We start from the raw sequence: 16,645 nt of genomic DNA on the forward strand, positions 1-16,645 counted from the left end.
GGCACACACCTGTAATCCCAGCAACTCAGGAGGCTAAAGCAGGTGCCAGCCTCAGCAACTTAGCAAGAGACTAAGCAACTGAGTGAGACTCTTATCTCAAAACAGAAAACAAAGGAGTCTGGGGATGTGGCTCAGTGGTTGAGTGACCCTGGTTTAATCCCTAGTATCAAAAAAGAAAAAGATCATTAAGTTAAAGAACAGATCTTTAAATTACATATACCCACATCTTCCTATCACCGCCCTCAAGGCAATCCAAAATCTCTAGTTTAGACCTCTCTATCAAAATACAAGTACTCAGGGGCTGGGGTTGTGGCTCAGTGGTAAAGCACTCGCTTAGCAGGTACAAGGCCCTGGATTGGAGCCTCAGCACCACATTAAAAGAAATAAGTAAAATAAAGATATTTTAAAAAATCACAAGTACTCAGAATTCTTGTATTGACTTTCCATCAAGAAGATGAGGATACCAAGAGGCATTCAAGTCAGCAAAGATCACATACAAACTGGTCCTTAACAGTAGCCACAGACCACTACAGAGTAAGAAAACAATAGAGTTCACTGAATAGAACTTTAATAATGAAAGCAACTTAAAATCAACCTCAAAGGAAAACCATGAGGTATATTTATTTTTTAATAAGTTCTGAAAAGAAAGTTTTCCAAGGACTGGAATTATAGCTCAGTGGTAGAGCACTTGCCCAGCATGTGTGAGGATTTGATCCTCAGCACTACATAAAAATAAATAAGGGTTGAAAAAAAGAAAAAGAAAGTTTTTCCAGGTCAAATGTACATGCTACTGAATCCCAAGTCTTCAAAACAAGTGTTAATTTATTCAGTCAACATTTCCGGCATTAACAAGGTATTGCTGGGCTGTGGGTACATAGGTAAGAGTGTTTGTCTAGCATGTGCAAGGGCAGGGATTCAACCCCCAGCACCATAAAAAAGAAAGAAAGGGCGAAGAGAAAAAAATCTTGACATTGCTTTGCATTATGTCCTGGATTCTGACTAGCAATTTTCAAAATTGCTAGTCACCATAAAACAAGAGAACATATGAGTTTGTAACTCATAAAGAAGATAGTTTCAAGGTATATTTAACTCCCAACAAGATTAATCTGATTGGGCTGGGGATGTGGCTCAAGCGGTAGCGCGCTCGCCTGGCATGCGTGCGGCCCGGGTTCGATCCTCAGCACCACATACCAACAAAGATGTTGTGTCCACCGAGAACTAAAAAATAAATATTAAAAATTCTCTCTCTCTCCTCTCTCTCTCTCTCTTTAAAAAAAAAAAAAGATTAATCTGATGACTACCATATAATTTTCTATGTGGAAAAACTATAGAACAAAATTCTCTTATATGAAATCCAAAAATACCCAAATGCTCAAGTCATTAAAGCAGATAGCAGAGATAAATGCAACTAAACTGCCTTGTTTACAGACAAGGAAAATAAGGCCTTAGAAGGCTCAATAATGTGTTTAAGGAATGAGAAAGCCAGGCACGGTGGCACACACCTGTGATCCCAGCAGCTTAGGAGGCGGAGGCAGGAGGACTGCAAATTCACACAGCCTCAGCAACTTACCAAGGCCCTAAGCAACTCAGCAAGACCCTGCTTCAAAATAAAAAATAAAGAGGACAGGGGATAAGGCTCAGCAGTTAGCACCCTAGGTTCAATCCCCAGTACAAAAAAAAAAAAAAAAAAAAGACTAAAAGAAAACTTTTTTCTCACAGTGACATAATACTTTATATATTTAATTAGTAAAATAAATAAATAAAAACCAAAAATAAAATCAATAAAACCAACTATGAACAGAGATAACGTTGCAAAATGAGTTAATTGTTAGTTTTACATCTTGAAGTCACAACTTTTATTCTTAAAGCCCTTTCCTACCATTTTTAAGAATAAAAAGTTGTGACTTCAAGATGTAAAATGGGAAAAAAGGTATTATTCTAATTCTGAAATAGTTACACTATTTTAATGTTTAAAGGAGGAGAAAATACTTAAATCCTAATACCACTACCCATTTTTCTCAACGTTTTATGAATCATTTTACTTTTTTCTAAACATAGACTAAGTTAGAACAGCTCCTGGAATATAATAGACACTAATAAAGTCGCTGAATGAGTGCAAGATCGAATAGTACCTAGTATTTTATTGTTACTATGAAACACAAACCAAATTCAAAGTGCTGCACTTCACACTCCATAAATACAAAGTGTGTGCCTGTGCGCACACCTCAGTCCTTGGAAGAAAATATCACACTTGGGAATAGAAATAAACTCATTTGGAATCCTTTCTTAGCACGAGTGTTGCAGGATGAGACAAATCTATGTTACACTGCCAACCTTATTAAAAACCTTAGGAACTCTGAATCTATCCATGTAATGCTGCTTGTATTAAAACAGGATGCTAGTGTGTGATGTTAAGGAAGTTCCTCTCATTGAATCAGCATCTGCACTTGGTAGAGAATAATAAGCCAATAATTTTAGTGTATTAATGAAATAAAGTTGATGGCTGGGGATGTAGCTGAGCAGTAAAAGGTTTGTTTGGTATGTGAGGCCCTGGGTTCAACCCCAGCACCATTAATTATATACATAAAGGTTGAAAATTTCAAGGAATTAAACATTTTATGATTCTCATTAATATCACTTTCAATTACTTTGGGTTTTGTTTTGTTATATTCTGTTTTTGATAGTGGGGATTAACTCAGGGGCACTTAACCCAAACCTGTTTTTTATATTTTATTTAGAGACAAGGTCTCCCTAAGTTGCCTAGGGCCTCGCTAAATTGCTGAGGCTGGCTTTGAACTCATGATCCTCCTTGCTTCAGCCTCCCAACCCACTGGGATGATAGGTGTGGGTCACCACACCCAGATTTTATATTTTATTTTGAGGCAGAATGTTGCTAAATTGCTAAGACTGGCTTCAAACATGGTGATCCTCCTGTGTCAGCCTCCCCAGTCACTGGGATTACAGGCCTGTGCCACCATGTCCAGCCAATCACTTTTTAATCTAAAACACTCAAAACAAGACTAGCAGAGAAAGTTAATTTGATGAATTAATGTTTTACATGTTATTACACATGAAGTGAATGTGTACAATTATAACAGTTTTCACAGTGTATGAGCAATCCAAATAAATAACAGTTAATATTTTTCAAATCAATGAGGTTAAGCTACAAAATTTCCAATCTTCAACCTAACTTTTCTTAACTAGATACACTAATGCCTCCAAACTTTCAGCAAAGTTACAAGATCACTAGTAACTGGCACTATAAATTCAAAATCTCAGAATCAACTGTTTACAAAGCTTGAGGGTTTAGTACCCTGACTACTACTTAAATTAGAAAAGATCTACTAGATGAAGTTATATTCAACAAATTCAGTTACAAATGATTAATGAAAGACCCCTTCAGTCATTCTGAAGGGCATGTATCTATGGACAGTCTCCTCTACTCTCATATGTAGTAACAATCCTATGTTCAAAACAAAAAGGTTCAACTCTGCCTAACAGTAATGCTAAGTGGTCCACTGGAACACTGCTTTGAGCCAATTATTTATTCAATTGTCTACAGGTTTGTATTTTTTTGGAATTTTTTTTATGATATCCTCATCATTTATTAGGTACACAGACAGAAAGTGAAGGGGAAAAAAGCCTACAATTACAATTCCCTCATTAAACAAGTAACCAATGAACATCTACTATGTACCAGGCACTGTTTCAACACTAATGACAAAGGAAATGGTAGTAAAAGTGGTAAGGAGCCAGGGGTATGGCACACACCTGTAATCTTAGGTACTAAAGAGGCTGAAGCAGGAAAATAAAAAACTTGAGGCCAGCCTTAGCAATTACAAAAGACGTTTCTCAAAAAAAAAAAAAAAAAAAAAAAAAAATTTTTTTAAAAGGGTTGCATGTGTGAGGCCCTAAATTCAATCCCCAGTACTGCAAAGATAAATAGGAAGAGTGATAAGGAAATGAGAATTTAAAGGTACCTAAAGAACAGGTAAACCTTTGTCAAGTGCAACTTGTAAATGTCTAAAAGACAAGACTGAATCTTGTAAAACGAAGAGTTACTTTGTTAAAGTAGCAAATTCAAAAAAAAAAAAAAGAGAGAAAAGAAATAAATGATAAAATAAAAAAATTTTCTTCATTATGTCTAGATCCCCCACCCCCCAGGACTGAAAATTGAGCCCAGGAAATTCTACCACTGAGGTACTGAGCTACATCCCCAGACCTTTATATTTTTCATTTTGAGACCAGGTCTCACTGAAGTTGCCCAGGCCAGCTTCCAACTGGTGAATCTCCTAAGTCAGCCTGCCAAATTGTTGGGATTTTAAGAGTGTACCACACCCAGCTTAGAAGTCACTCTTTTTTTTTTTTTTTTGTAATTTTTAATTGTAGAAGGACACGATGCCTTTATTTTGCTTATTATTTTTATGCAGAGCTGAGGGTTGAACCCAGTGCCTCACACATGCTGGGCATGCGGCTACTGAGCCACAACCCCAGCCCTAGGAGTCACTCTTAACAAAGAAATACAATCCACTAGGAGACACGCTAGACATCTGTGGAAGGCATTTTGGTTGTCACAGCAATAAAGAGCTACTGAAATTTAGACCGGGGGTACCACTCATGGTAGGGTACTTGCCTACCCTGCACAAGGTCCTGAGTTCAATCGCCAACACTGGAAAAAAACAAAACAAAAAAAGTGCTGCTGATATTTAATGAGCAGACGCCAAGAAAGCATAAGAAGTCCAGAAAGTGATGAAATCTCTCTATTCTCAAACTTACAAATGCATTGTTTGTATTTACCAAAGCCGAGGACCTGATTCCATTCCACATTTAAACAAGTCTTTCTATATAATTTTAACATGCACTGTATGCTCAGAAAAGAAACTGCTGAATAAAGCAAGAGAAAGGTATACTTTGTTTTATTTGTACCTTGACCAAGAATTGTTCATGATTCTGCTGCTTTGTTTCTAGTGGCATTTAAGTCCCAAATATCCTTATATAAGTCCACTTGGGTAGCTATCATGTCAAGCTGATTCTGTGTTTGGTGATAACATCTACTAGATTTTCCTGTTATGAAAATCCAATGTTTATAGATTGAAATATATATCCCTAGCACCACAAAAATAAAAATTAAAAAGAACTATGATTTAGAATTAGTCATAAATTATTTTCTATTTATCCTTTTTTTGTGTGTGATGCTGGGGATTGAACCCAGGGTCTTGTGCATCCTTTATCTTACAGCTTGAGAATTTTTAAAATTATGTGCAGAAAAGTTATATTACCTGTGTGTTTTATTTCATTAAAGGGGGGATTTCAAAATGTTTAATAAAAAATGAAGCTGGGGGCTGGGGTTGTGGCTCAGTGGTAGACTGCTCACCTAGCACCTGTGAGGCCCTGGGTTCAATCCTCAGCACCACATAAAAATAAATAAAATAAAGGTGTTGTGTCCAACCACAACTAAAAAAGAAACATATAAAAAAGAAAAGAAAGCTGGGAGACAGGCACAGTGGCACACACCTGCAATCCCAGAGGTTCAGGAGGCTGAGACAGGAGGATCACGGGTTCAAAGCCAGCCTCAGCAATGGTGAGGCGCTAAGCAATTCAGTGAGACCTGCCTCTAAAAAAAATACAAAATAGGGCTGGGGGTGTGGCTCAGTGGTCTAGTGCCCCTGGGTTCAATCCCTGATACAAAAAAAAAAAAAGCGAAAATGAGGGTAGTAAATCTGAGAGGTTTCAGAACCATCAGAATAGAAAATCAGCATCATGGGGCTGGGGATGTGGCTCAAGCGGTAGCGCGCTCGCCTGGCATGCGTGCGACCCGGGTTCGATCCTCAGCACCACATACCAACAAAGATGTTGTGTCCGCCGAGAACTAAAAAATAAATATTAAAAAATTCTCTCTCTCTCTCTCTCTCTCCTCTCTCTCTCACTCTCTCTCTTTAAAAAAAAAAAAAAAAGAAATTTAAAAAAAAAAAAAAAAAAAGAAAATCAGCATCATTATAGGATGCCTGCAGATCTCAGTTAATCCAGGAAAAGGCAGAAAAAAGCATATAACTACTGTAATTTTTTTCTTTTGAAAATGTAAATTCTAAGTACAGTGAAGAGTGAACAATTAAACCTTTATCAAAAGATGGTTCTATAGATTTAAAGCCTATTCAAATCTGTACAACACAGTGGTAAGGAGAAGGTAAATACAGCACCATGTCTTGCTACTCAAAAGTTCCCTGAGTCACTTATTGAAATTATCAAGGAGAGAGATTAGCTGTCTTAACAGGTTTTCTTTCTTTCTTTCTTTTAGTTGTAAATGGACACAATACTTTTATTTTGGTTTATTTGTTTATATGTGATGCTGAGGGTCAAACCCAATGATTCACACATGCAAGGTAAGCGCTCTACTACTCTACCACTGAGCTACAACCCCAGCCCTCAACAGGTTTTCAAGGAAGACAAAATTAACTGATTTATTTTGGGAAAAGAAATTCACAATCTATTTATGCTCCAAGAAAAAATATTCATGGTTTAAAATCAAGAGATTAACATACCTAGATCTGGTATGTTTACATCTGGGGACTGCTAAAAAACTTTTTTTTTTTTTTTTTTTTTGCTAAAAAACTTTAAACTGCTAACAATCAGAAACAAAAAACTTAAAAAGAAGACTCTCTCAGCACCTAACCTAAACTTCTGTATGTGACATTTTAAGAACAATCTAAAATATTTCTACTTTGGCACAGGCCCTATTTCTTTGCTAATAAGGATTGCTCATCATTTTTACAGTGCGTTTCACTCAGGATTAGATACCTTCATTCCTAAGAATGTTCATTCAAGCTTCTAATAGGTGCACCTAAGTATCATTTTATAGTATGTATCTACAGTAAACTGAGAGGGTCACATGACTCAGCTTCAGTCATATGAAGACCTTATATTAGAATAAGGAATGAGAACTTCAATCCACTCTCTCCACCAAGATTTGAACAAACTCAAAATTTAAGTGCAAAATTTCCTGAGCTCAAGACACTTAAAGTTGTAAGAGAAATATAAAGTAAAACATGATTAACACTGAGGTGATCCATAAAAAAACTGAAGTTAGGCTTCTCTTCTTTCTGTTTTGTTTTTAAACTGGACTTTCCAGCTGTTTTACTAAGTTACATGTATTAGAACTAACTCCCAATTAATTCCCAACTAACAAAATTTTAGATACTTTTAGAAGTTGCCCTACAATGTGTAACTTGAGAGAAATAATCCAATTCCTCTAGCCTCACTAATCAGGAGAGAAAATAAACCCAACAAAAACTGCTATAATGTAACAGCAGCCACTAACTACCAAGTTCTAGTCCCTATTCTAAACAACCTTTCCCTGAGGGTTTTGACTAAAATTCTATGGTCTCAATTATCTTACTGAAAATTCTATGGTCTCAATTATCTATCTGAAAATTCCCAAAATTAGCAATCAAAGCTACACACAGTAAAAACTTAAACACCCCTAGCATTAAGAAGACAACGACTGGGCTGGGGATGTGGCTCAAGTGGTAGCGCTCACCTGGCATGCGAGGGGTGCTGGGGTGCTGGGTTCGATCCTCAGCACCCATAAAAATAAAGATGTTGTGTCCACCGAAAACTAAAAATTAATATTAAAAATATATATATAAAAAAAAAAGAAGACGACAATGACTGTCCCTTTATCCCTCTATTCACACCAGGGTATCTTAACTTCAGCATTCTTGACACTTTGGGCCCAGTAATTGATGGTGGCAGGCAGGAGGGAGCTCCTGTTGGTTTAGGAACTGGTTGGTTTAGCAGCATCTCTCTGGTTTCTACTCACTAGGCCGTTGTAATCCTCCCAACCTCCATTTGTGGCAATCAAAAACATCTACAGATATTACCAATGTCCTCTGAGGGCAAAACTGCCCCCAATTTAAAGCTACCTTCTTTACTGCTCACTATTAAGTTATGGAGAAATGGAACAAAAACAGCATCCACCCTATCTTACTCTTAAACCCCTTCTAATTCAACTGCCGAAAAAAAGAACCAACAAACCTTTCCTCTTCTTTTTTTTTTAATTTTTTTTTAAAGAGTGAGAAAGGAGAGTGAGAGAGAAAGAGAGAGAGAATTTTTAATATTTATTTTTTAGTTCTCGGTGGACACAACATCTTTGTTGGTATGTGGTGCTGAGGATCGAACCCGGGCCACCCGCATGCCAGGCGAGCGCGCTACCCCTTGAGCCACATCCCCAGCCCAAACCTTTCCTCTTCTGATAAGCTGGCTGCCTGAAAGATCTTAGCATCCTCTCTCTGAACAAAAGAAAAGGTCATTAAAAGCCAACTAAACATAAAGAAACACAAAGTGTTAGCAATATAGTCAGTACCTTCCCTACCCCTTCCAAGAAAGATAAGAAATTTCATACACAGTAAATTTAAGAATTTTTTCTTCCCCATATTGAAAAAGTCCCACAAATTTCCCAACATATATATATACATGTCTATTTATCAGTAGAACTTCAAGTAGAACTAGCCTTCTACCCATTAGAATACAAATTTCTTACTTCTAGATCTTGCAGGAAATACATATACTGGCACTTTATATTCAAACTTTTTATACCACTGTAGTCTTTTAGAAAAAAGATCTCAAAATACTAAAGTCACTACTTTCTAAATATAACTATTGAGGGGACAGTGGAGAATGGGATAGACAGCAGAATACATCAGTCACTAGAAAGGCAATTTGTAAATCAATGGAAATGTAACTGATGTGACACAGCAATCTGTATACGGGGTAAAAATGGGAGTTCATAACCCACTTGAATCAATCTGTGAAATATGGTATATTAAGAACTATGTAATGTTTTGAACAACCAACAATAAAATAATTAAAAAATAAATAAATAAATAAATATAACTATTAAGTAATTGATTCATATCACTCATTAGATTAAAAAACATTCAATCAACTACTATAAAGCACCAGAAAGATGTTAATCAAGCAGACTTTTTAAATGTTAAGTTGCCAACAACAGAGTTTAAGGTGATCCAATAATTAAAACTTCTAAAACCCAGATCAAATCACTATAGTGCTTCCCTCAATCCAAACATTATAAAGTCCTGAAGAAATCTACTTTTTTGGCTACTCTTATTATGAGGTAGGTAGAATGTTTTCCTGTATCAGAGCCATTACAAGTAAAACACAATGATTAAAGCCTGTGTAGAAGTTGGTGAAGAGCCAAACTAGATAACATTACTTATTGATAGGGATGATATTTTATCAGATCAAAGAAGCTGATATATAAGAAAATGGGGAGATGCCTACTAGTCCCTTCAGACAGTGCCTCAGAGGTAAGAAATATACAGGCAGGCCTAAACTTGACTGGTTTCTGGGAGATGTCCTGATCTCCATAAAACGCTTAAGGACCAACCACCTTAGTCTCATCGATACCAAAAGGATACTATGCATATGATTTACATCGTCGATGTAATGATGACTTTACCACAACTGAACTCATAAGGTATTCCCCAACCTTGATTTAATGGAGAAGGGGGGAGCACAGTAGTATGAAAGGATGGAATGACATCCTTACATTCCATGACAGAGCCCTCTAATGGTATACTACAGATTCTCCTTCAAAGTAGTATGGTAACTCCATTATTCTTGGCTTCACATCATCTCTTAATAGGACACTTAGGTGAGGTATGAGCTTTGTGAAGTTTCTTTAAGTATTGTTTCTATTGCCTGATGACCAAAAAATGCACAATGCCATTTTATCCCATAATATATAATCTTGAAATCCAGTGGCTTAGGAAATCAAAATCAAATCTTTTTTTTTTTTTTTGGAGGGGGAGGGGGTACTGGGTATTGAATCCAGGGGTACTTTACCACTGAGCTACATTCCCCAGTACTTTTTTTCTTTAATTTTTTTTTTTTTTAGTTGTAGTAGTTGGAAACAACACCTTTATTTTATTTATTTATTTTTTTAACATGTTGCTGAGGATAGAACACAGCACCTTGCCTGTGCTAGTCAAGCACTCTACCGCTGAGCCACAAACCCAGACCCCCTTTTATTATTTTGAGACAGGATCTCACTAAGCTACTTAAGTCTTCACTAAATTACTGAGGCTGTTCTCAAACTGCCTCGGCCTCCTGAATCAACAGAATTAAAGGCATGTCCCACATGGGCCCAGCCAAAAACTCTTATTTTAAAATCCAGGTTTAGGGCTAGCAATGAAGCTCAGTGGTAGAGCACTTGCCTAGCATGTTCAAGGTCCTGGGTTTAATCCTCAGCACTTAAAAAAAAATCCTAATATTCAACTAACTGGTACTAAAATTATTTTCAGTGTGAATAGGAAACACTTTTTATAAGAGAAATTCCTCAAGCAATATTCACTTGGAATGGAGATTCTTATTTGAAGCATATCTGATATCGGTACCACTGAATACATTTCATTTTTAAATACCCTATGATTTCTCATTTCTTAGTATCTTCTTTCTAAATGAACTTCTGTCCTCTAATCTGGGAGGATCCACAAAGCAAAGACGGATACAGCAGGATGAGCAGTAAGAAGTGCTATTTCATCAAATTAAACTAATTCTTTCTACAGATAGCTGAACCCACATAGAACTAGGCATACTACAATCTCTCTCAAGTAACAACCAAAACTGTTTCTCTTAATACAAACATTAAAATTAGCTGGGACCATGAATCCTTCAGAGTAACTGGACTGACAAGAAAATGAAAAACAAAAACCTAAGGGTGCTTTCAAGGCTGAATATTAAGTAAGCTATTGCTGTTGCCTGCATATACCTCCAAATGTATCAAGAAGTGCTATATCCTAGAGTTGATGAAAGAAGAAATAACAGAAAAGTTGTAAAACCTTGCAACGTAGTCCCATAGAAAACACTTATAATTGTGCTATGTGGTGAATAAACTGGCAAAAGATGAATTGGCTCTGAAGCAGTCCTTCCCACTTAGTAACAGCTCATTAAAAGCTGATGTAGGGTTGGGAGTATGGCTCAGTGTCAGAGCACTTACCTAGCACATGTGAGGCCTTGGGTTTGATCCCCAGACCTCCCAAAAACAAACCCAAAATAAAAAAACTGATATAAATACAATACTCAGTCTCTGGTGTTCAGTGGGGACAGTATCCAGGGATGATAATTCATGACCTCCAACTACCCCAAGCATCTTACCCTCCAGCAATACAACAGTCAAGACCATGAAAAGCTTTATTCATGATAAGCTGGGTCTCCTATCCTCAGAAGGATGGTCAGGTTTCCCTAACAATTATCCAGTTCAAGAAATTATGCGTGCCTATTGTATGCTGGATCCTCAGGAGGAGGAAATTTCAAGTTGCCTTATAAACCAAGTGTAGTGGCCCATACCTATAATCCCAACTAAGGAGGCTGAGGTAGAAGGATCCAAAGTTCAGGGCCATAGGGGTGGAGTTTCAGCTCAGTGGAAGGCACTGGGTTTGATCAGCACCACTTAAAAATAAATAAAACAAAATAAAAGTACTGTGTCCACTAAAAAAAAAAAAAAAAAAAAAAAAAGTAAGTCCAGGGCCATTCTGGGCAACTTAGTGAGAGCTTGTTTCAAAACAAAAAATAAAGGCTGGAGATGTAACTCAGTGGGAGAGCACCCCTGGGTTCAAAGTACCACAAAAGAGGAAGAAAAACTGTGGAAACCTTTTCAGTGTCCTCCCAGAGGGATCAAATTTCCAGTGTTTCCTGTGGGTTCTTCAGTAACAGATGGGCGTGTACTGGACAAGAGTTACTGACCTGGTGGTTCTTGCTTTTTTTGTTGTTTGTTCCTTTGTTTGTGGTACCAGGCATTGAACCCAGGGGCATTAAACTATTAAGCCACATCTTCAGCTCTTTTTTATATTATATTTAGAGACAGGGTCTCCCTGAGTTGCTAAGGTTGGCTTTGAACTCTTGATCCTCCTGCCTCAGCCTCCTGAGCTATTAGGACTACAGGCATGTGCCACCATGCCCAGCAACCTGGTCATTCTTAAATCAACATTTTCAAGCCAACGTCTGGGATTAAGGATACAGAAAAGGCCATGAAACAAGGTAAAACTCGCTGACATATACAAACAGAGACTCGAACTCTGACCTCACTGTACCTTTTCCTAAAAATGGGTAACAATAATGATTTCCTACTGTATATCGTTGTGACCACAGCTCGTATATAATTTGAAAATTGTGCCAGGCATGGTGACACATGCTGTAATCCCGTGACTCTGGAGGCCAAGACAGGAGATTTGAAAATTCAAGGCAAACCTGGGTAACTTAGTAGTACCCTGTCTCAAAATAAACTAAGGGCTGGCAGTGTGGCTCAGCAACAGAGTGCCACTGGGTTTCATTCCCAGTGCCACAAAAGAGAGAAATATGAATAAACTATACATACAAATATATTACATATACATTATATATAAATATACATGTTATATATAAACATCATGCTAGACCCACTCCATAAATATATACAATTATACACTCAACTTTAAAAAAATAAAAACAATGGTAAGACAAAATATTTCCCCCTTCTTTCTCAGTCCACTTTTCCTTTTGCTACCTCATGGTCTTAGGCTTCTGTTGGTTGTTTTTGTTTATGCAGTACTGGGGATATCACTAGGCTACATCCCCAGCCTTTTTTATTTTGAGACTAAGGCTAAGTTGCTAAGTCTGGTTTCACACTTGTGGTCCTCCTACTTCAGCCCCACTAGTTGCTGGGATTATAGGCATGAGCCACCACAACCAGCAGTTTTGGATATTATAAATCTGAATTGTACCTATTCTCCAAAACTCAGTTTAAATCCCACCTCATAGCCAAACTCAGAAAGTGAAGGGTTTCTTATTTTCTCTCATGTGTGGAAGCTACAGAGGGGAAAAAAAAAAAAGAAAGGGGAGATGGGTGACATGAAAATCAAAGGGAGATCAATAGAGGACAGGCACCAAGGGTTGGACGGGAGAGGGAGAGGGAGTGCTGGGGAGTGATAGTGGCCAAATTATGTTGCTATATTATGTGCATGTACGAATATACAACAACAAATCCCATTATTATGTACAACTATAATGCACCAATAAAAAATGTGGGAAGAGAAAAATCAACAAATCCCACCTCAGCTGTCTCACCTTCCCCACAGCACCAATGCCCCCCCACACACCCCTCCCTCTAATCAACAGCACATCTGTCCATCCTCATCACTCCACTAGCAGTCATGCCCTACTTAGGTTCCATTCAACTAACTGCACGTAGCCTAGAGGCTGGGTCCATAAGACTGCACTGCCCAGTGACACTGTAGCTATCTTTGTATAAGTACATTCTCTTGATGTTCTTACAAGAATGAAATCACCTAACAATGCTTCTCAGAACTTGTTCCCATTCTTAAGCAATGTGTGACTATACGTTGTTACTTTTTCCATGTTTGTCTTGTCTTTCTTTTTTAAAAATATTTATTCTTAAGTTTTAGGTGGGCACAACTGTGGGAGACCAACCTTACAAGTGACTGAGTCACATTCCCTGGCTGGGTGCTGAGGCGCTCAGTCACAGAAATGTAGCAGAGCTTTCCCCACCCTTGGGTCACTGTCTTGTGCATGGGTGTGTCTTGCTACAGCCCCATGGGTGAAGCTATGCTCACCTGTTCCTTTGTAATCTAACCCCTTGCCCTGTTTAGGAGAGAATCTTCCATGGAAGTGCCTTGTATGTGTCCCCTTCTCTTACTGTGCCCCTGGGTGTGGCCTATCCAGGTGTCAGTCAACCTGCTGACAGTGGACATCATGAAGATAGACTCAGCCCCCTGAAACCTGACCCCTTGCCTCATTTGAATAGCTTCTTCTCAATAAAAGGGGTCAGCACCATGCTCTCGCTCTCTTCCTGTGGACCCTTAAGGTCAGAGGAACCATCACAGCGACCCCAAAGAAAAAGGTATTTGTGTCTCTTGTGGGGTTAATTTGTGCAGCCCAGTTAGCCCAGTTCAACTGGAGCGACTCCTGAGCCTTTTAGTCACGAGAACAGAAACCGGGCACATAATATTTTTATTTTACATTTATGTGGTGCTGAAGATCGAACCCAATGCCTCGTGCATACTACGTGAGCACTCTACCACTGAGCCACAACCCCAGCCCCCTTGTCTTGTCTTTCAACAAACAAATAAACAAACCAAAAAAGGTGAGGTCCCTCAAGAGCAATAACCACATATTCCTTCACATTTCCTCCAGGGAACCAAGCAAAGGAAGCATTTGGTTATATTAATTGTGATAGGTCTCGATTTATAAGTTAGGCAAAAAAAAAAAAAAAAAAAAAACACAGATAACAAATCAGATTAAAAACATCAAGAAATTCTCAGCCTGGCACAATGTCCCATGCCTGTAATCCCAAGGGCTCAGGAGGCCAAGGCAAGAGGATCTCAAGTTCAAAGCCAACCTCAGCAACTTATTGAGGCAACTCAGCAAGACCCCGTTTCTAAATAAAACATAAACAAGGGCTGGGGACGTTGCTCAGTGGTTAATGGCTCCTGGGTTTAATCTCTGGTACCAAAAAAAAAAAAAAAAGAAAAGAAAGAAAGAAATTTTCCAGGCGTCTAAGGTTTAGAAAAACACTTTAAAAATGCCTTTCAAGGGCTGGGGCTGTGGCTCAGTGGTACAGTGTTTGCCTGGCATGTGTGAAGCACTGAGTTCAATCCTCAGCACTACATAAAAGAAAGAATAAACAAATAAAATAAAGTTTTATAAAAGCCTTTCAAATTACCCCTTTGAAATGAAGACTTGTACACCAAGGCACCATGCATACTCAACCGAGCTGTCCCTGGTCACACAGCTGAATCCCTGACTCCCCTCTGCGGAGAGAGTTCTGGAGGCTCTGATGGCTACTGGAAAATACAAGGTGTCTGTCTGCTTTCCCAGCCCTGAAACATGGCAGGAAGTACCTGGACACTCAGCGAGACCAGCAAATGGAGCCAGGCAGCGTTGGATAGAAGTATGAGTACGCATTTGGGGATGAGACAAAAAGAGATGGAAGATAACATCCTAAAGGCCTGGAAAAAACATGACTTTTAGGTGAAAAGGCTTTTAAAACACTCCTCGGGTGCTAATTCACTACACTCCATTTGTCTTAAGACTGAAACTAAACACTCCTGAGGGAAAGAAAACCATCACTAGTTCTATAAAAAACAGTTGACGGGGGCAGGATTGACATTCGTCCAGGCTGGGGTCTCGCACAGCAGCGTGTGGGTCTGGGGGCCGGCCCTGGCCAGCTCGTGACACCCCAGCACCGCTCTCGGCTGGCTAGCGGGGGTCCGGAGAACTGGGAAGCGCGGCTCTCTGCAGAGTCCCCGCGCCGGCCTGGCCTCCTTCCGCAGAGAAGGGGAAGAGCAGAGCGGGTGGGGGGCCGGCGCGAGGGGTCCGGGGACGCCGGCCGCACGCATCCAGAGCACACGGAGTGGACGTCCCTCGGCCGGGCCGGGAGCGCCGGCCACCTGCAAGTCACGAGCCCTCGGCCTGTCGCTTTCACGGGGACCGGGAAGCCACCGAGACCAAGTCCCCTCCCCAGAGCGTCCCACCTCCGACCCGGCTGGGACCCTCGGCCCTCGGCTGCGCGGCCTCCCGGGCTGCGGAGGAGCGTCCGGCCCGGAGCCGCAGGGCCGCAGGGGACGGGGAGCCGCGGCGGAGACCGGGCGGGTCCGGGGAGGGCGCCGGCGCAGATGCCAGAGGGCTGGGCCGGAAGACAAAAGATGGAGGGGCGCGGGAGAGCCGGGGCCGCAGCCGAGGAGGGGTCTGCGGGCGGCAGGTGCCGGGGAGCCCGCACCAGGGGACCGCGGACTGCGGGAAGCCCCAGACGCCGCTCCGGGCCCCGCGGCCGGGGGTCCGGGCCGGCGCCGACGCGCAGGGGGCAGGGGCGCTCACCGGCAGTTTGGGGCTGACCTCGCCTTTGCAAAAGTGGCAGAAAAACCGGTGCGCGGCCACCGCGGCGCCCGCGTCCGCCCCGGCCGCCGAGGCCTCCGCCATTTTCCTCCCGCCGCGGCTGTCGGAGGGCGAGGGCAGCCGGCCGGTCCCTCGCCAGGCCGCTACCTCGCTGGCTGCGCTCGCCGCCGCCGCCGCCGCCTCGGCGCGGCCCGTCGCTCCAGAGTCCGCGTGGGTCACGTGAGTCTGCCGGACCCGGAGGGCGGCGGCGCGGAGAGGACCCGGCGGCCCGCCTCCCGGCACCAGAGAGGCGTGGGAAGGAGAGTCCGCCTGCCGCAGCCCGCCCGCCGGCAACTCCAACCACCCCTCGCCAGTCCTCCAGCCTTCCAGCGAGAAGAAAGGAAGAGTGTCCCCGGAAACCACCGACACTCCGGGTAGAGCGGCACCCGCGGCGGGGACCATCTGCTTCCGGGAAGGTCCCCGGGGCGGCCCGGGCGCGGCGACCACCGGCGGGCGCCGGGAGCCCACGTGCGGAGGCGGCGGCCTGGGGTTTGCCGCTGGTGGACTAGCACTGACCCCGAGGTTAGTGGGTCCAGACGAGGCGGTTCTGACTCTCGGCCGAGAGACCGGATCCAGAACCGGAACCGGTGTGAAGCGAGCGGAGCGCCGTGGGCTGGAGTGGAGCGCGGGCCCAGGGCGCGGAGCTGCTCGGAAGCCGTGAGCGGGGGCTCGGGCCGCGGAGGCCGGGCGAGACCCGCAT

The 16,645-nt window shown here is 41.6% G+C and overlaps 1 protein-coding gene across 6 annotated transcripts in view; it reads right to left on the bottom strand.

The window, feature by feature from the left end:
- RNF115 (ring finger protein 115) overlaps positions 1–16,347 on the bottom strand; it is a gene marked incomplete at its 5' end in the record, with an annotated part of 89,708 nt that extends 73,361 nt beyond the window's left edge. For 5 of the 6 annotated variants that reach the window (XM_081306293.1, XM_081306296.1, XM_081306295.1 and 2 more), the window contains one exon: positions 15,889–16,347. In XM_081306293.1, the coding sequence (XP_081162419.1) occupies positions 15,889–16,347 (459 nt within the window). The remainder of the gene's footprint in view (positions 1–15,888) is intronic. The other variant, XM_081306294.1, reaches the window with a different exon arrangement.
- Between the last annotated feature and the right edge of the window lie 298 nt (positions 16,348–16,645).

This window comes from Spermophilus citellus, assembly GCF_964194105.1.
Source record: "Spermophilus citellus genome assembly, chromosome: 9".
NCBI classification, from domain to species: Eukaryota; Metazoa; Chordata; class Mammalia; order Rodentia; family Sciuridae; genus Spermophilus; species Spermophilus citellus.